The following is a 21106-nucleotide window of genomic DNA, read 5'->3' as shown; positions in this document are numbered from 1 at the left end:
GCAAGTGGATCCTAGGTTAAAGCATCAAGAGAAAGTGTTATTTGGGAGAAGTTTCTAAGGCGTGATTTCAAGGGTGGAGTTGGAAAACACTCATGTGGAAGCTAAAGTTCCACAAAGACAATTAAGCTCACAGTGCAATAAGCATTGAGGGATTTGACAAGAAATCCACAGTTGTATTGTGTGTCATCTGCCACTTGGTTTCAGAGTATGCTGACTATGACCAGAGTTAGACAGTTAGTTCACATGACCTAAGTAACGAAAACATTATAGTACAAGATAAATTTTGTAACTTGTGTTATCTTTAAAAATGTGTGTACATGAGAAGATGTAGATGGCATGAAGGAGTATTGCATCATAGTCAATCTTTTCAGATTTAAAAAATGTTTGGTTAAAAGTTAACAGACAGTCTTGTGACTGTGTTCATCTGCGTATCTAAACAAAAGTAGAAGTTACAGTCTACCGAGCCAGGTTTCCGTTCTGGGATCTGACTGTTCAATGTTATCAGCTGGGATCATGTCACAGACTTTCGCATAAACTGGCTTTCCATATATTACAATGGAGGCTAAATTTCCAAAGTTCTTAAGCACTTTGGAAATGAACAATACTACAGATGCAAGCTCTTTATTTCTTCAAACTTTTTTTTAGAAAAGATAATTAGCAGTATCGTGGCAGAATGGTGGTGGGGGGAAGCAAAGACCACAAGTGAGAGTGCGAGCATACATTTTATAACATACTCAGATATTCAAATGTTGTGAGAATGAGGAATCAGAGGTTTTGGGACTCGAAAAGTTGTTTGAAAACAGAGCTGCTTTTACAGTTTTAGATTTTACAGTGAACAGTTGTTGATTGAAGCACTTGCACCAAACGTCAGAATGTGAGATTTAAAAAAGGATCTATTTTATTGACCAAGCCTTAAATGGCAAATGACAGAAAATAATTTCTCACTTACAAACAAAAGGGAAAAATATATAATTTCTAATAACAGCATTAACTCAACTCCAAGCACACATACCTGTACCAGGGCACCATCCATTGTTCAAACAAATTTGAAATAAAATCTGATTTTCATTTCAACTGTATTTAGATTTCAGGCCCATTTTTAGGCTACTGGTCAAAGTGGCTGCTGAGAATTAGGGTTCTCCCAAATCGAATCAAGATGGAAGTTTGAATACATGTCACAATCCAAGGTCAGGAATAGTGAAAGGAGATTGAAATCATATTAAAAACAGATTAAAAATCTGTTTGAGAATGTAGCTCACATTAAAATGCACAAATCTTTTCACCACAAAGCAATTAAGAGGTACAACTTCTTCTAACCACTTGAGAAATTTATATCACAAGTTCTTTTTAAGTTGGTCATGAGCGTGATATTTAGTACAGGAGAATTAATGAGTAAAGCCAAGTCTCCATTGAATGCTCACAGTAACCAACACCTATTATACGGCTTCCAAAGAATGGTGCAGTTACTTGTTCAAAACAAATGGAAGGAAACACAATTTCCAGATTGTTTTGTGGGTGATGACATTACCGCCCTTTTACAATATTTCCTGTTTCAAAAGGAAGGGTCAAGTTTCCACTCTGAGCGGTCAGTAATCAAAACATAAAATTGCACTGATTTCTCAACATGTGGTTCAAAATTCCTACTGAAGTGCATTTGCCTCATCTCAAATATAAAATCTCCCATGTACTGCTACATTCAGGCAGTATTTTAATTAGCAATGTTTCTCTTGTATTTAAAAAATCCCGTGGTATATTTAAAAATGACGAGTTTTACTAATAATATCACAAAAAGATCAACATTTTAGTCAACGTTTTGTCCAATACCTGTATCTTACCAGATTTTAAACAGCCAAAATGGCTTGTAAAACCATACATGAAGTTAATATTGCAGTTAAAGCTTGTACCTACTCCTAACAGGAGATATGCTTTCATTTTGATTTGATTTGTTATTGTCATATGTAATAGTATGCTATACACTCAAAGCATACCGTTCACAGAGAAGACGACGAGAGGGTGCAGAATGTAGTGTTACAGTCATAGCTAGGGAGTAGAGAAAGATCAACTTAATGTCAGGTAGGTCCATTCAAAAGTCTGATGGCAACAGGGAAGAACATAAGAAATAGGAGCAGGAGTAGGCCATCTAGCCCCTCGAGCCTGCCCCGCCATTCAATAAGATCATGGCTGCTCTGACGTGGCTCAATTCCACATTCCCACCTTCTCCCCATAACCCTTAATCCCCTTGCCTATCAAAAACCTATCAACCCGCGTCTTAAAGATATTGAGCGAGGCAGCCTCCACCACTTCAACAGGCAGAGAATTCCAGAGATTCACCACCCTTTGAGTGAAGAAGTTCCTCCTCAACTCTGTTCTAAGAAGCTGTTCTTGAGTCGATTGGTACGTGACTTCAGACTTTTGTATCTTTTTCCCAATGGAAGAAGGTGGAAGACAGTATGTCCGGGGTGTGTGGGGTCCTCAAATTATGCTGGCAAATTATCCAAGGCAACGGGAAGTGTAGACAGAGTCAATGGATGGTAGGCTCGTTTGTGTGGTGGACTGGTCATGGTACACCATGCTCGTCTGTTCTGCGCCATCCTCACACATCCGCTTTAGCTCTTCTACAACCACTCTGTGATGTCCATCATCCAACTGTGCCTAGGATGACCCCACTGTCTGGTGCTCTCCATTTTGCCCTGAGATTTCTGTCACTTTTCGGTTGTGATCAAATGGCCGAAACATTGACTTTTTATTGATGTGACATTTTATCGTTTTATTAATATTTAACATTTAAAAACATTAAGTGCCATTGTGCCCAGAAAACTAAAAAAAAAGCCTCCTTGAAGGCTGCAATCAATAATTAAGTTTATTTATTAGTCACAAGTAGGCTTACATTAACACTGCAATGAAGTTACTGAGAAATTCCTCCAGTCGCCACATTCTAGCGCCTGTTCGGGTCAATGCACCTAACCAGCATGTCTTTCGGACTGTGGGAGGAAACCGGAGACAAGGGGAGAACATGCAAATTCCACATAGTGACTGGGAATTGAACCTGGGTCCCTGGCACTGTGAGGCAGCAGTGCTAACCACTGTGCCACCGTGAACCACCCCCAGGCGAAATTAGCACAAACTTGCAATAGCGCTCAACTCGACAAGTGGTCAGGATTGTGGGGGCAGATTTTTAGGATTAGCTTTCAATGTAACGGATATCAGCTTGAACCGTAAAATAATACGGCACAGAAGGCCATTTAGCCCATTGAGTCTGCATGAGAAACCTGGCTAGTTCCAAATCTCTGGATTTTTTCTCCTTCGGATATGTGTCTGACTCCCTTTTGAAAGCTAAGATTGAAATCTATATTCATGATCCTGCTCAGGCACAGCATTTCAAATCCCAACAACTTGTTACATAAAGAGCTTTTTTCTCAAGTCACCCTGGTTCTTTTGCCAATTATCTGAAGGCTGTACCCTCCGGTTATCCATCCTTAAACTGTTGGAAACAGCTTATGTTTATTTTCTCTACTTTCAACACCTCTACCAGATCCGACGTTACGAGTTCTCTGTTCCAAGGAGGACACCCCAGGCTCTCCAGTCTATCAGGTAACCGGTATTCCCTCTATGACACACACCAACCTAGGGGTTCCCATACAAGTTCGAGTTTCCTGCTTTGAGTTCCTGTGCATAAAAATGTACACACACACAAATTAATAGGCCACACAAAACAAAACAAAAAAGGGACCTTGCCAGTGACTACAATCTTTAATTCCTGGAACACATTTAGCAACTGCCTTTTGTCGTATTGGCAAAGTGTTCATACATTTCCAAGAGTGTAGTCCCTTAATCTTGTATTGGATTGCCAGTTTTGGGTGAACTACCACAAACTGGCAGAAACCATCTCCAAGAAACCGCAAGCAAGACCACAAGAGGTTCATTATGCACTTTGAAGAAAGATCTACATGGTTCACAAGTTTCCTCCAATCAAATCACTTTCTAACCGGAAAAAGCTCTCTTTTCCTCAGTAGTTTCCAATGTGGAATGTTCACAATTGCACCGTTTTACATTAAATTCTGAGCAGTGTGCCTATGTTGATTAGAAAATAAGTTACACAAAGCTACATTTTTGAGTTTAACATGGAAATTTTTATTTTCTTTCTCTCTCTCTCTCCTGCCCTCCATAATTGTGTGCATCAACAGTAATGCTATCGGCCAAAATGGAGGGGACAGGATGGAATCACTATAAAGTTGCATGTCACTTACCAATTATGCTTCATCAAAATTCAGGTTTTACTTTCAACCAGATTTGGTCAACGCAGTGTATCAGTTACAGACTCAGTAATCAATTGTCGTTCAAATGATTAATGTGCACCAGTCTGCTCATTTAAGTAACAGCTGACATGTTGATCCATGGATTTTTGAAGTTAATGCTGGTCGCAAGAGAAAACAAATGTCCGTGACTATTGGTTTTCATATAACAAATCAGCTGGAACTGCTGACCTTTACAGTTAATTAAGGCATGCTGATCACGACAGAGAAGCATAAAACTTGCCTTTGTTTCAGGGATGAAAATCTAATTGTTTCTCCGAATTGTTAACTGATGGACATTTGACATTTCAAGGCGGCTGCCAAACTAGGTCCCAGTGAACTTTCCATGTTAAACTTCATTGCTGTGTGCTGAGTTTGCTAATCAGCAGTAGAACCAGTGTTAAGTTCCAAATTTTTGAGAGGCCACAAACGTCATAGATTAACGATGAATCAAATCCATGGTTTGTGATATTGAACCTGCACATAGCACTTTCACTACTGCGTAAAGACTTAAAGCTCCTGGCTGAAAACACTCAATTTGTAACATTTCTGCCACAGGTTCTGTCAATAGCTCAAGTGCAGAGAATGATTAAAACCAAACAAGTATATACATCTTAAGCCTCAATATATCAAATTGTGGAAGACTAAAATTAGGTGATGTGATGAACACTTACCACTGTACTGAAAGGACTAGGTTGATGAACGTCAGAGCTACAAGCTTACTGAAGCAGAGTTTGTATAAATTATTTTATGCTTGTTCCACATCAAGGTGACTATCAACTTAACATTTAACTCGACCACTGTACTTTTGCCAGTCCAAATACTGCCTTTTACCCTCACGGATTTCTGTTTTATATTTTGCCATCGAAGTTTTATGGTTAAAATTACACAAAAGATTCTGTAATACTGTCCTAATATCTGCATTCAAGAGTTAAATAAAAACACCCAGTGGAAAACAATTGTGGGCAAATGAAATTTCTTGCCCAAAAAGATCAAAACACTTCTTTTGCCCAAAAACACTTACAATACGCTCACATTTAATCACGGCAACAACCCTGGAAGGAACAAACATTAAGCTAATTCATAAATGCTTACGTTTATCTTTGGGAAGTCTGATTCTAAAAGGAACCCACATGCATCTCTGCATTCTCAGCACTACCTCCTTTCAGCTGTCCCATGAGATGCAAAATGCACTTGACATCAATGCTACCCTTAGGTAGAGAGAAAATGAAATTCTCTCCATGTCAAACAACGACAGTCACTGCATGTTTCATTCCAAAACAGCACAGTTCCAACAGTGACATTTCTGCACTTAAGTTACATTTTGGAAATTGTCTTTTGAGGCTAACTAATTCTGCTGAGGCCCTGATTTTAAACTACTCCACCACTGGCAGCCATGCCTTCAGCAGCCTTGGTCCCAAGCTGTGGAATTCCATTCCTAAACCTCTCGATCTTTTTCTCTTCCCTGAGGGTGCTCCCTAAAACCTAATTCTTTAACCGCTTTCAATCACTGGCCTTAATATCTCTTGTGGCCATGTATCAAATTTTGTTTGATAATTATCCTGTGCACTCCCTGGGAAGTTTTATTATGGGTAATAACCCATATACAAATGAAAGTTGGTGCTGAAATCACAATATTTAAAAGATCATGGTTGAGCAATGGCCAAGAATAAGTTACATTGAAAAGAGCAGATACATTGCATTGAAATAAAGGAATGATCTCAGGTTAAAGCAGAAAATGAAAATATGTAAAAAAATGGCATGTCACTTTTCAAATCAGAAACCCAGGTTGCAATCAATAGGATCAACATATCTTACTGTGAAGGGGAAAAAAAGTACCACACTGGTTTAATGCAGAGTGAACTTCAGTGTTAACACAAATCTTTTGGCAGAGGTTAGAAAGATTATGGAATGTGACCAAATATGAAAAGGCATCTTTTATCACCCTCCTTCACATTAACAACAAAAGCGAATGTAACAATTGACAAAAACAATTAGAAAATAGAAATATTAGGCGAGTCCATCACACCTTCTCTACCATTCATCTAGATCACAGCCGATCATCCCCCTCAATGCCACTTCCCTGTGCTATGCCCAAGAGGAAAATCTTTCCCCACAACTTTCTGAACAATAAGAAAGTTCATGTCATTTACTGAACACCTTCACATTCTCAGGATGTCCAGTTCACAACCAATGAAATGGGTTTGAAGTATTGCAATGCACAAAACATGGCAACCAAATTTTGGTACTTTTCCTCCCCCTCACAGCAAGGTACCATTTAGTTGCAGCCAAGGGCCAGAAATTAGTTTCACAAACGGTTACAAAAAACATTTTCTGAAGAAGAACTAATATTTTTCAAACTGCTTCCATTAAATATTAATTTTCTCAAGTGGCCAAGGGACTGGTGGTAAAAGAACAGAATTCATGCTGGGGGACAAACACAATGGTCTTATTCTTCCCAATGTTTAAACGTATGGATCATTCAGCTCATACAAACAGGTTCACAATGTAACAAAAGGTGGTGGTGAAGTAGAGGTGCATATTGCCGACACACACAGAACTCGACAAGACTTCAGATGATGGCAGCATGTAGATGAAAAATAAATGGGAGGGCCAAGGATTGATGCCAAGCATCAAGCCACTTCAAAAGCCCCAACCGTCATTGCTGGACCCCTTCAGCCGGCTTCCAGCTCTACAAGAGTGATTTTTCAAGCAGGTTAAATGTTAGTCACTGAAATGTGAGATAGGAACAAAAGGTACTGTAGCGGATTCTTTGCTGCTGTTGGATAAAGAATGAGAACCATGCGTGGGAGCCCTACTCAGTTGAACAGGGAAGAGATATGGTTGTTGGTTGGCGTCAAGAAAGATTGAAAATGAGCTGGGAGGTTTTTTTTGATAAGGGGAAGACTGATAGATTTGAGAGGGAGGGTGACGTACTTGAGAAACATTGACTAGTGTGGGCCTTGGGAAGGGAGATTGGGTGATCCATAGTTTAGCAGGAAATTAGCATGCATGTTATAGGGGATAGAACGGACAAAACGAGCTTGCAGAGACCAAACGATTACATAATTGACTTGGAGGAGTGAAGCTGCAGAAAATCCATGTTAAGGGTCACAGAAGACATGGTTTTTTTAGTAGGTGGGGGGGAGGGAAGGATGTGGCAACTGAACTAATGATCTCATCTTAACTGTCCTCAAACTGGAATCGACATAAAATTTCTAAGTCCACAAACACAATAATAGCTCAAATAGCATGATTTAAATACTCGATTCTATAAACATGCTACAAAGGTTTCAATATTCCAAATTTTTTTGAAGAATGCCAGATGAAAGCTAGTTATATAAACAAGAATTTACCATTGGGAAAAGATCCTAAGGCAGCAGAAGGTACACCAGCATAAATCCCACAGAAACCTCCAGCTTTGTAGAACCCCTGCGGACTCTGTAGTCTGGTTTTCATGGTATCCAGTGGGAACAATGTCAAATCCACACACATCCCCGCCACGCCACCAGCCTAGAGCAACAAGCATCAGTTATCTTGACATCACCACACAGAAAACTTCAAAAACTAATCATATGCAGCAAAAACCTTTATAATGTTGCTTGTGGTAAGGTTAAAAAAAATCTGTTAAATTGTCCAAAGTACAGCCTCAAAACTGGGGAAATGCTTGGATGGCTGATGGATACTTTTGAAACCACTGAACTTTTATGATTTTTCTATACTATTTCAGAAGTCATCAATTTGCTGTGTTTCAAATTACATATCTTTTTTTACCACAAGGATCTAAATGCTGCTCAATGTCAAAACAGCACAAGGAATGGTCTTAACAGAGCACTTAGCTGTAGATCCTCACTTTGATAAACAAGCGTTGAATAAGTCAGTGATTGGACTGGAATCAATGTGGACAATATAACATCAAAAACCAAACACACATTATGATGTGTTACCAACCCTTTTTCACTGTCTATAACATTAGGACCCTAATGAAATCAATGCTTTACAGTTCTGAGTATCTGAAATTAGGGAACTTTGTTCACTTCTCACAGAAAAGATACAAGTCAATGTTGAATATTTCCATTGGTTTTTACGCAGAGATGAAAAGATGGTTAAATGAGGCATGCATTAAAATTGTTTCCCCAAAATTGAAGAGATTAAGGGATTTGTTAACTAAATATCTGTCTGAGTTGTCTGGGATATTACATCTCACATTGAAAGGAAAGGGTGTGAAGAGAAACAAAACGACAGATTAAAAACAGAAACTACTCGAGCAGTAGTTCCGCAACTGGTCTGCTTTAAAGGAAGGTGCAAGTGGTTCCCCTCCTCCCCTCCCCCACCATCCCCCCCCACCACCAACCCAAACACCCTCACCAACCCAACTCCCTCCCCGCTACAACTGAAGTGAAATTATCTGATTTATCACTACCAATTTATTCTTCTTTATATTCTTGGACAGAGGTGTTACATTAGCTAGCTTCCAGTACCACCTCATATAATTTATAAATCAAAGTGCTGGATCTGCAAAACAGGAGTTTATAATAAAGAATATGAGAATATTACTCCTGGAAAGGAAAGACAGACAAGTGGTTATAACTTTCTGACTGTGTGGTACATCACGGAGCTACCAAGGGACAGTGCTGGTGTCCTCTCACACACCTGGCTTCAGCAATATGTCTCCCCAACTTTGTTATCTCTTAAGCAAGAGGAGATTGCCCCTCTACAAGCACCAAGGCTTTCTCATGGCATAAAGCATAAGGAATCTGAAGCTGGGGATGGTCGCTCCCGTTTTTGCCTCCCATGTTAATTGCACAACGTTCACTCAGGCAGAACGCTTGCAGATGAGGAAGGAGCACCAAAGCGTGGAAGAGGTGAAGGGATGCTTGGCTCTCAGCTTGTATAAACAAAGGAAGAGATTTTTAAAATTACAAGTTGTTACAATCCCAGTTGATGTTATAACTGGACAGGAAGATCCCAGAATGGAACCCTGATTCAAAATAACAGCTAATTAGTTTTAACAAGAAAAAAACATTTATATCATGTGAAAAAATTGGATGATGATACAATACTCCTTTACTTCCCCTTTCAGCTTAAGAAATACATATAGATTCAAATACATATGGAATGACGCAAAATACAGAAACATCTTAAGCTACAAGAGTCTCATTAACACCCAAAATCCTCTTTAAGCACACAAGATGATTGTGGTCGAATACACTCACTCCGCTCTGAACCAAAGTTAGTGTCTGTGGATTTTTCCTCAGAATTGTCTTCTGGGGAAGGTGGGAGCTGTACATGCTGCAGATTGTCAGAAGGTACAACAGGATATAGATAGATTGGAGACTTGGCACAGAAATGGCAGGTGGAATTTAATCTGAACAATTACGAGGTGATGCATTTGAAGCTCAAATTTAGATGTGAATTATACTGTAAATGGTAGAACGCTTAGGAACATTAATATACAGAGGAATCTCCCTAAAAGCGGCAATTTAGGTAGCCAAGGCAGTTAAGAAATTATATGGCATGCTTATTTTTATCAGCTAGGACATTGAGTACAGGAGTTGGGAAATCGTGTTGCAGCTGTATAAAACCTTGGTTAGACCACATTTAGAGTATGGTGTGCAGTTCTGGTCACTACACCAAGAAGGACTCGGAAACTTTGGAGAGTGCAAAGATGGTTCACCGGTATATTGCCTGGTCTCAAAAGAGGTGGCTATGGGGAGAGGCTGAATACACTAGGATTGTTTTCACTGGAAAGACAGAGGCTGAGGGGACACCTGATAGAGGTCTACAAAATTATGAGGGGCAGATACTGGGTGGACAGTCAGAAGCTTTTTCCCAGGGTGGAAGTGTCAGTTACAAGGGGGCAAAGGTTCAAGGTGAGGAGGGAAAGTTTAACAATGATGTGCAGGGCAAGTTTTTCGTGCAGAGATGGTGGGTGTCTGGAACGGGCTGCCAGGAGGTAGTGGAAGCAGGCACATTAGCAACATTTATGAGGCATCTGATGGGCATGTGAATAGGGACAGAATAGAGGGATACGGGCTAATTAAGGGCAGAAGGATTCTTTGCAGTTTAGTTAGGGCATCATAATCGGCACAGGTTTGGAGGGCTGAAGTGCCTGTTCCTGTACAGAACTTTTCTTTGTTCTAATTCCCCCAGATGATTGTGACATGTATTTCCAAACTCCACTTCCAAAAACACACTTGAAAATCTTCTTTCGCTAATCTGCTTTCCCTTAGTGGTTTGCATTATGAAATCCAGTCCAAGTTTTTCAGATTACATTTATAAACAAAGCCTCCACTCCACTTTTAACAGTAAATCCAGTTCAGGACGTTACACCAACCCCTTTAGGATTTCTTTGTCTTGACCAGTCTGCAAAATGTTCACAACTGCTTTAACTCGTTTCCCAGTCTCTGATTAAATGGTTTCATTTGCGTCTGAAAACTGCTGTCCCACTTGAAATTGGGTTACTGCAATTGTCTCTAAATCAATATATTATTAATTTTTCCTTGAATTCTTCTAATAAATATCTTGATCACTGTACTCTTCACTCCAGTCATCTTAGACATTCTTTCTGACCCAAGTCCCTGGTTATCTGAACTGTAACTTGCTCCTTTGGAAGCCTGCATCTTTGTAACTTCCTTGTCCCATCCAGCATCTCTTGGCAGATTAATGATGTGGTCATCCTTGATTTTCAGAAGGCGTTTGACAAAGTACCTCACAAGAGGTTATTGCAGAAGGTCAGGGGACATGGAGTTGGGGGTAGGGCATTAGCGTGGATAGAGGACTGGTTGTCAAATAGGAGGCAGAGAGTGGGGGTCAATGGGTGCTATTCAGATTGGCGGTTGGTGACTAGTGGAGTGCCTCAGGGGTCGGTGCTGGGGCCTCAGCTATTTACCATTTATATAGATGATCTGGAGGAGGGAACCGAGTGTATGGTGTCAAAATTTGCTGATGACACCAAGATTGGTGGAAAGGCAAATTGTGCAGAGGGTGTGGAGAGTCTGCAGAAGGATCTAGATAGGCTGGGCGAATGGGCCAGGAACTGGCAAATGGAATTTAATGTTGGCAAGTGTGAGGTGGTCCACTTTGGTAGGAAGAATGGTAGGAAGGATTATTACTTACGTGGAGAAAAACTGCAGCAGGCGACGGTGCAGAGGGACCTCGGGGTCCTTGTGCATGAGTCACAAAAACCCAGCTTGCAGGTGCAGCAGGTGGTCAGGAAGGCGAATGGGATGCTGGCCTTCATAGCGAGGGGGATTGAATATAAAAGTAGGGAGGTCTTGCTGCGGCTATATAGGGCATTGGTAAGGCCGCAGCTGGAGTACTGTGTGCAGTTTTGGGTGCCGTACTTACGCAAGGATATTTTGGCCTTGGAGGGAGTGCAGAGGAGGTTTACTAGGCTGATGCCAGAGTTGAGGGGGTTGAGCTATGAGGAGAGGCTGAATAAACTAGGCTTGTACTCGTTAGAGTTTAGAAGAATGAGGTGAGATCTCACTGAGACATAGATGATGATGAATGGGCTGGATAGGATAGAGGTGGAGAGGCTCTTCCCGCTCAGAAAGGACAGTAGGACTAGGGGGCACAGCCTCAAAATAAAGGGGGGGCGGTTTAGAACGGAGTTGAGGAGGAACTTCTTCACTCAAAGGGTGCTGAATCTCTGGAATTCTCTGCCCGTTGAAGTGGTGGAGGCTACCTCGCCAAATGTTTTTAAGACGCGGGTTGATGGGTTTTTGATAAGAGAGGGGATTAAGGGTTATGGGGAGAGGGCGGGAATGTGGAACTGAGCCACAACAGATCAGCCATGATCTTATTGAATGGCGGGGCAGGCTAGAGGGGCCAGATGGCCTACTCCTGTTCCTATTTCTTATGTTCTTATGTTCTTGAGGGATGTTCATTCCCTGGTGTCCTGTCTCCAAATTCAGCTAAAATTAAAAATTAAAAGTTTTTTTTACCTTTACCTGGTTGCTAAGCAAGCCTGCTAGTTCTATATATTCTTCACACCATTACACTCAAGGCACAGTAGAATCACAGTTGGAATTGAATCCAACCCCTCTACATACAAACATTTTTGTACAGCATTAATCCTCAGGGAGCACAGTTTCAAATCCCACCATGACAACTGGTGGAGTTTAAATTCAATTAATAAAGTTGGGAATTGACAGCTAGTCTCAGTATTAATGACCATAAGCCATTAACAATCATCATAAGATCAATCTGGTTCAGTAACATTCTTTAGGGAAATAAATCTGTCACCCCTTTCCTGGTTTGGCTTACATGTGATCCCAAACCATAGCAATGTGTTGACTCCCAACTCTGAAACAGCCTAGCATTGAATCATTTAGTTCAAGGTCACTTCAGGATGAGCAATCTCCCATAAAGAATAAGTTAAATTGTCCCTTTCACTACACTGCAGAATCAAAGGCCATCAGCCAACTTGATCTGATCTAGCTCACTTAATTAAACAATTAACTCCATGTCAGAGATTTCAAATTAAAACTGAGTTCATGTTTGCAAAGCATGGCACTTTTTATAACCTGTGAACGTTTCAGTCATTAAGTACTTTTGAAACTATAGGTACTGTTGTAAATGTACAAAGCTCTTAATTTCATTAAATATTTAATTAATATTTGAATAGTGTCATTAGCTAGATGAACACGGCAAAACCCTTTTACGTGTCAATGGCTCAAAGACAATTAAAGCAAACTTAAATTACAGGAATGATGGATAGCATATGGGCAGGGCTGCAGTTCAACAGTTCATTCATTGGTTGTCAAAGGAAGATTTTACTGTTTAAAAAAATGCTGCATATTTCTTAATGGTTAATAACAAATTCATCTGAAATTATTTGAAAACCTTCGTACAAGAGTCATTAAAACGCTCCTTATTATTAATTCCATTTTATTTTCACATTGCACCTGTGCTGAATATAAAATTAAACTCTCTTCTGCAGATGGGTGGAAACTGCCGAGGTGATTCGGATTCAGAAGCACTCACCAGAAGAGAGGCCAAGAACTCGGTGCGGTCCATCGCCACAGACTCACTCCCTTTACAAAACCCAACCCAAAACAGCCCAACCCGGCTCAGTGGCTGAAGCTCCGCCTGGGCGGCGCCATCTTCCTACCGAGGTTCTGCTTCCGGGGTTAGCTCGCCATAACTACTTCCGGTTACTACACATCCTGGTCATTGTGAGGAGGAGCAGCAGCACTCAGACTGCTGGCCGCAGGTATAGCTAACCTTCGGTTCATCCACTGGGCATAACTTGAGCCCAGTTCTAAATATTCTTCCTAAACTCTAGCGGAGCTGGTAACTTAACCCCAGAAAAATAAAAGCCAAACACTGCAGATGCCGGTAGATTTGAAAAAAAAACCAGACAATACAGGTCTGGCAGTATCTAAGTGGAGAGACTGGAGAATAATCACACGGATTTGAAACATTAACTCTGTTTCTCTCTCCAAGAATGCTGCCAGACCTCTATGGAGAGAATGAGGAAGAGTCTCATGGACTCAAAGTTAACCCTGTTTCTCTCTCCACAGATGCTGCCAGGCCCGCTGAGTTCTTCCAGCATTTCTTGTGTCTTTAGTTAATTTTGGGACCAGTTGTTATCAGGAATAGATTACAAACTCATTTAAACACTAGTACTTGTTAATGATCTGCAAAGCCGTTGCATCATGATTAAACAGGCAATCTAACTCCACCATGTTTTTGATAAGAGAAGGGATTAAGGGTTATGGGGAGAGGGCGGGAAAGTGGAACTGAGCCACGACAGATCAGCCATGATCTTATTGAATGGCGGGGCAGGCTCGAAGGGCTAGATGGCCTACTCCTGTTCCTATTTCTTATGTTCTTATGTTCTTATTACTTTGTCCCTAACCAACCCCAACTTTCGCCTAAACTGTAGACCTACCTCAACCTGAAACCCCAACCTATCAGCACAAAGAAATGTTAGAAGTCATTCTGAATCAGGGAAAAATGGCATAGATTGCAAACCTATTCACCAAGATTGCTTTCCCAGACCATCTAGGCAATGGCAATCACTCTGAATCAATATACTATTGGTAAATTGGGAGAACGTGTCTCAGACAGAGTGGCAGCGGACCCCCCTTCCCCTCCACTGATCTAAGGCAGAATGGCTACAAATCCCCCCCCCTCCCCCCCACTGATCTCAGGCAGAGTGGCAGCAGAACCCCCCTTCCCCTCCACTGGTCTCAGATAGAGTGGCAACGGACCCTCCCTTCCCCTCCACTGATCTCAGGCAGATTGGCAGCAGACCCCTCATCCCCTCCACTGATCTCAGGCAGAGTGGCTGCAGAACCCATAAGAACATAAGAAATAGGAGCAGGAGTAGGCCATCTAGCCCTTCGAGCCTGCCCCGCCATTCAATAAGATCATGGCTGATCTGTCGTGGCTCAGTTCCACATTCCCGCCCTCTCCCCATAACCCTTAATCCCCTCGCTTATCAAAAACCCATCAACCTACGTCTTAAAAATACTTAGCGAGGCAGCCTCCACCACTTCAACAGGCAGAGGTTCACCACCCTCTGAGTGAAGAAGTTCCTCCTCAACTCCGTTCTAAACCGCCCCCCCTTTATCTTGAGGCTGTGCCCCCTAGTCCTACTGTCCTTTCTGAGCAGGAAGAGTCTCTCCACCTCTATCCTATCCATCCCATTCATCATAAGTCTCAATGAGATCTCCCCTCATTCTTCTAAACTCTAACGAGTGCAAGCCTAGTTTATTCAGCCTCTCCGCATAGCTCAACGCCCTCAACTCCAGAAACAGCCTAGTAAACCTCCTCTGCACTCCCTCCAAGGCCAAAATATCCTTGCGTAAGTGCGGCGACCAAAACTGCACACAGTACTCCAGCTGCGGCCTCACCAATGCCCTATACAGCTGCAGCAATACCTCCCTACTTTTATATTCAATCCCCCTCGCTATGAAGGCCAGCATCCCATTAGCCTTCCTGACCACCTGCTGCACCTGCAAGCTGGGTTTTTGTGACTCATGCACAAGGACCCCGAGGTGAACCCCCTTCCCCTCCACTGATCTTAGGCAGAGTGGCAGCGGATGCCACTTTCCCTCCACTGATCTCAGGCAGAGTGGCAGTGACCCCCCACCCCCACCCCATTCCTTCTCCCATCCATTACCTATCTCAAGCAGAGTGGCAGTTACCTTCCTCCCTCCCCACTGATCTCAAGCAGAAAGCCATCGAACGCTAGGCACCTACCTCCTCACTAACCGGAACACCCAAAACGGACTTCTATGGAACATATCAGTTGCTTGATGATTCTAGATGGGCATACATGGTGGTAAAGGGGCAAATGCTGGTAAAGTTGGGTGAACAGCCCATTAATTCAATTTAAATGCATGCAAATGCATTTAAATGGCTTACGTGCCTGTTATGGGCACAGTTCCGATCGCGGCCATTTTCGTGCCTTGGTAAAGAGGGAACCAGCATGGAGGCAGGTGCAGATCACACTACTCACTTCACACCCAACTTTACCAAATCTTTGCACCCAAAAATGGATGCAACTTGACGGTACAATTCAGTCCGCAGTCTTTATTGGTTTTGGCAATTTCATAGGTGAAGGTCAGCTGCAGCTTCAAATGGTGCCTGCAATGAAGAAAAAGCTTTAGTGATGATGCTGTCAATTATTACTATAGACTCCAATTTGTACCTGTCAGATAATCCATATCCCATACTGATCTTTGAACCTTAAGGCAAGTACCCATGAGAGCCGAATCCCAAACCTCTGAAGCCATGGATAGATTTCTTACCTGTTGCATATTCCACAATCTCCTTTGTGCCTTGTGAATTATCCAGTGCCAGATCTAATTTCCCCAGGATAAAATAATCTGAAGCAATGTATGGGATGTGAAAATAAGTGGCAAAAGTGAGTGAGAAGGAGAAGCTTGTGATATAGGAATACTTCACAGTGGCGATCTCGGAATTCATTGATGGGCTTCAAACTCACATTCTCTCCCTCATCATAATGTTAATCCTCGTGATCATCATCTCTCTCCTCTTCCTAATAATCTAAACAACACACACCATCCCATTCTTGTGGTAGCATTTCAGAAAAGGAGAGTACAACTAAGAATAGGTGAAAATATCCCTCTTCAGATTGCTTAAGGCTGGTGCTTCTTTACAAGGTTTCCATGGCCCCTCTGTAGGGGTGCACCCATTAATCAGTTGCTGGTCGCTATAGTGCAGACTTTACCATCCCAAACAGATAACAGAACATCTCCCCAGTAGCTCAGTGGCTTGGTCCTGGTTGATCCATGTGCAACGTCCAACTTCTCCAATCTTTTGAACAGTGAACTGATTTAAGATTACGAAGATGTAGCCAGATACAAATTCTCAAGCTGTTCCATTTTATAGTCAGCAAGCAAGGTGTTTTTATTTTAGGAATGATTTGCTCCTAGTATCTCCCTCAGCAATTCCTTCAGAGGTCCCTCTGGACAAGACTCTTTCAACCATTTTCCTAGCTGAACCCGGGTAGTGGGGTGTTGGAATATAGATCTACAAGTTAAAATTGGCTCCCACTCTTCAGCAGGGGCAGCCTTAACAACTATCTTGATTTATTCTCAAATGAACAGGATCTCTGACATAGTGACACATTTTTGACACAAGAAGGCAGATTAATACCTGAATGGCTGTAAATTAGAAGAGTGGAGTCTGCAGTGGGACCTGGGTGTCATTGTGCACCAGTCACTGAAGGTAAGCATGCAGATGCAGCAGGCGGTAAAGAAGGCAAATGGCATGATGGCCTTCATTGCGAAAGGTTTCAAGTGCAGGAGCAGGGATGTGTTGTTACAGTTATACAGGGCCTTGGTGAGGCCAAACCTAGAGTATTGTGTGCAATTTTGATCTCCTTTTCTGAGGAAGGATGTCCTTGCTCTAGAGACAGCACAGCAAAGATATATCAGGCTGATTCCAAAGATGGCAAAACTGATGTATGAGGAGAGATTGATGAGGTTATCATTGTTTTCACTGGAGTTCAGACAAATGAGTGGTGGAATCTCAGAGACTTATAAAATGCTAACAGGTCTAGACAGGATAGATGCAGGGAGGATATTCCCAATGGTGGGGGAGTCCAGAACCAGGGGTCACAGTCTGAGGATTCAGGGTAGATCGTTTAGGACAGAGGTGAAGAGACATTTCTTCACCCAAAGAGTGGTGAGCCTGTGGAATTCATTACCACATGAAGTAGTTGATGCCAAAACATTAAATGTATTCTAGAGGTGGCTAGATATAGCACTGGGGGCGATTGGTATCAAGGATTATGGGGAAAAAGCAGGATTAGGCTATGGAGTTGGATGATCAGCCATGATCATAATGAATGGTGGAGCAGGCTCCAAGGGCCAAATGGTCTCTTCCTGCTCTTCTATGTTTCTATGTCTGTAATGACCAAATCAAAATACTGTGTCATAGAGGTTTACAGCATGGAAACAAGCCCTTTGGCCCAACTTGTCCATGCCGCCCTTTCTTATTTAAACCCCTAAGCTAATCCCCATTGCCTGAATTTGGCCCATATCCCTCTATACTCATCCATGTAATTATCTAAATGCTTTTCACAAGACAACATTGTACTCGCCTCTACTACTACATCTTGTTCCAGACACTCACCACCCTCTCTTGTCCCTCTGGACATTTTTGTATCTCTCCTCTCACCTTAAACCTATGCCCTCTAGTTTTAGACTCCCCTACCGAGCTGATCTGTGCCCCTCATTATTTTATAGACCTCAAAAAGGTCTCAGCCTTTTAGACCTCAGCCTTCTACCCTCCAGAGAAAAATATCCCAGTCTATCCAGCCTCTCCTTATAACCCAAACCATTCTGGTAGCATCCCAGTAAATCTTTTCTACACTTTCTAATTTAATAATATCCTTTCTAGAGTGACCAGAACTGCACACAGTATTCCAAGTATGACCTTACCAATGGCTTGTACAATTTCAGCAAGGTGTCCCAATTCCTGTATTCAATGTTCTGACTGATGAAACCAAGCATGCCGAATGCCTTCTTCACCACTCTGTCCACCTGTGACTCCACTTTCAAGAAGCTATGAACATGTACTCCTAGATCTCTTTGTTCTATAACTCTCCCCAGTGTCCTACCATTAACTGAGTAAATCTTACCCTGGTTCACTCTACCAAAATGCATCACCTCGCATTTGTCTAAATTAAAGTTCATCTACCATTCGTCAGCAAACTGGCCCAATTGACCAAGATCCGGTTGCAATCGGAGATAACTTTCTTCACTGTCCACTGTGCCACCACTCTTGTATCATGTGCAAACTTAGTAACCATGCCTCCTATACTCTCATCCAATTCATTAATATAAAAGACAAATAACAGTGAACCCAGCACTGATCCCTGAGGCACACTGCTGGTCACAGGCCTCCAGTTTGAAAAACAACATTCTACAACCACCCTCTGTATCCATTTATAAATTTCACCCTGGATCCCGTGGGATTTAACCTTACGCAACAACCTATGATGCAGTACTTTGTCAAAGGCCTTGCTAAAGTCCATGTAGACAACATCAACTGCATTGTCCTCATCTATCTTTTTGGTTACCCCTTCAAAAAACTCAATCAAATTTGTGAGACATGATTTTCCACTCACAAAGCCATGCTGACTGTCCCTAATCAGTCCTTACAGCTCTAAATACCTGTAGATCCTGTCTTTCAAAATACCTTCCAACAAGCTACCCACCACAGATGTGAGGCTTACTGGCCTGTAGTTCCCAGGCTTTTCCCTGCAGCCCTTTTTAAACAAAGGCACAACATTTGCCACACTCTAATCTTCAGTCATCTCACCCGTGACTATTGATGATTCAAATATCTCAGCTAGAGGACCCGCAATTTCCTCCCTAGCTTCCCACAACGTCCTGGAATACACTTCATCAGGTCCTGGGGATTTATCTACCTTGATGTGCTTTAAGACTTCCAGCGCCTCCTTCTGTGCAATATATACACTCCTCAAGACATCACTATTTATTTTCCCAAGTTCCAGGCTTTTCTCAATAGTAAATACTGATGTGAAATATTCATTTAGGATCTTACCCATCGCTTGTGCTTCTGCACGTAGATGACCTTGTTGATTCATTAGAGGCCCTACTCTCTCCCTTGTTACTCTTTTGCGCTTTACATATTTGTAGTTCTTTGGATTCTCCTTTGCCTTATTTGCCAAAACAATCTCGTGTCTCCTTTTTGCCCTCCTGATTTCTCTCTTAACTCTACTCCTACACCCCCTATACTCTTCAAGGGATTCACTTGATCCCAGCTGCCTATTGCATGTCATGTGCCTCTTTCTTCTTCTTGACCAGGACCTCAATACCCTGAGTTATCCAGGGTTCCCTACTTCTGCCATCCAGCCTGTGGATGCTGGAAATTGGAAATGAAAACTGAAAATGCTGGAACCACTCAGCAGATTGAGCAACTGTGGAGAGAGAAATAGAATTGGCAATTCAATTCAATGATATGTCATCTGAACTTTTAAAAATGAGTTTGGATGACCCACACAAAGGTCTGAATGGAGTCCACTATAAAAGGCTTGAACAAAGAGCAACTAACTGGTTTGTCATTGCTGTGGTTTGAATAAGTTCCCCTCTCAAGAGGAAAACTTAAGCTGTCACACTTTAAGTGAAATTATATGAAGATCCTTCTATGGGCACAGAGTCAATGGGACTAGAACATGATGTCATCTCATTCACTTCTGTTTTCCACAGATGTTGGTGTTTGTGCCATTGTGTGTACATTGTTATGGAGATGTGGTGGGGGCCGGGGGGGGAATGACTGGGATGGGTTTCCATTTTTTCTGCCTCTTAACTGCCAAGGACCACATGTCTTTTAAAAAAAATGTTTTAACCCCTGAGTGTTGTAACTGTCACGGACAGAAAATTAACAGGTTTTCTTGTAAGTTTTCAAAGAAATATGCATGTTTATTACTCAACACCGGAAAATATGCACAGCAACACCCATGTTGTTGATTATTATGAGATCACCATTCGATTGAGGTGGGTGGGTGTCGCAGGAAAGGGGGTCACCGGGCAGTGGGGGTCAGATGGAAGGGTAAGGAACTGGCTTTCGCTGGCCATGCCCCTTCCTGGTGCCGGACCGGGAGTGCCTATAAATAAGCAACCCTCCCTAGTATGCCACTAGCAAACCTGATAGTGTTTGCTGGGCAGCCTCTGGGAGGCACAGGAGACCAGTGCAATTCTGATGAACTCTGAGCCATCATTGAATTCCAGTGGCCCCAGGGATAGTTATTCTCAACCGGCTTCTCAATGAGCCGAGTTGATATCTCGCAACCTGGGATGGAATGGTATTGCCATGTTGGGCCCAACCCCCTCACCAAATTAGGGGCAATTTGCCTGATGATGGGAATCATAGTACTTCAGCCCTACTGTCCTGGTCTCCACCATTCCCTCCCAGCGCCCACTATCGTGCCTGGTCCAGGGGTCTTTACTAAATTCCACCCAATATGACTACTAAATATTGGTCACTTCACATTGTTGCAATCAAGCACTTTAACTTAATATTGCTGTAAGAATACACTTCAAAGCCATCACCACAGCAACAGAACAGCAAATCCAGAATAGCTTTTCACTGTGATGTTCTGTGTACTGAGATTAAGATTTTGAAAGTCAGAATCCATCAGTAACAGTGCAAATCTAAGGCGAATCTCTGGCAGATTAAAAAAAATGAATTTACATAAGAACATAAAAAAAAATGAATTTACATAAGAACATATTTACATAAGAACATAGAACATAAGAAATAGGAGCAGGAGTAGGCCATCTAGCCCTTTGAGCCTGCCC

At 42.1% G+C, this 21106-nt stretch overlaps 1 protein-coding gene across 2 annotated transcripts in view; it reads right to left on the bottom strand.

Annotated features, from left to right (window-relative positions):
• slc25a26 (solute carrier family 25 member 26) overlaps positions 1-13410 on the bottom strand; it is a 217984-nt gene extending 204574 nt beyond the window's left edge. For both annotated transcript variants that reach the window (XM_080183332.1, XM_080183339.1), the window contains exons 1-2: positions 13284-13410; positions 7649-7805 (exon numbers count right to left, since the gene is read on the bottom strand). In XM_080183332.1, coding sequence (XP_080039458.1) covers positions 7649-7805; positions 13284-13316 — 190 coding nt within the window. In that variant the 5' untranslated portion in view covers positions 13317-13410. The remainder of the gene's footprint in view (positions 1-7648; positions 7806-13283) is intronic.
• Between the last annotated feature and the right edge of the window lie 7696 nt (positions 13411-21106).

This window comes from Carcharhinus amblyrhynchos, chromosome 3 (assembly GCF_965287045.1).
Source record: "Carcharhinus amblyrhynchos chromosome 3, sCarAmb.v2.hapA, whole genome shotgun sequence".
Classification (NCBI taxonomy): Eukaryota; Metazoa; Chordata; class Chondrichthyes; order Carcharhiniformes; family Carcharhinidae; genus Carcharhinus; species Carcharhinus amblyrhynchos.
The sequence above is the reverse complement of the archived record's forward strand: the minus strand, read 5'-3'. Positions and strand labels throughout refer to the sequence as shown.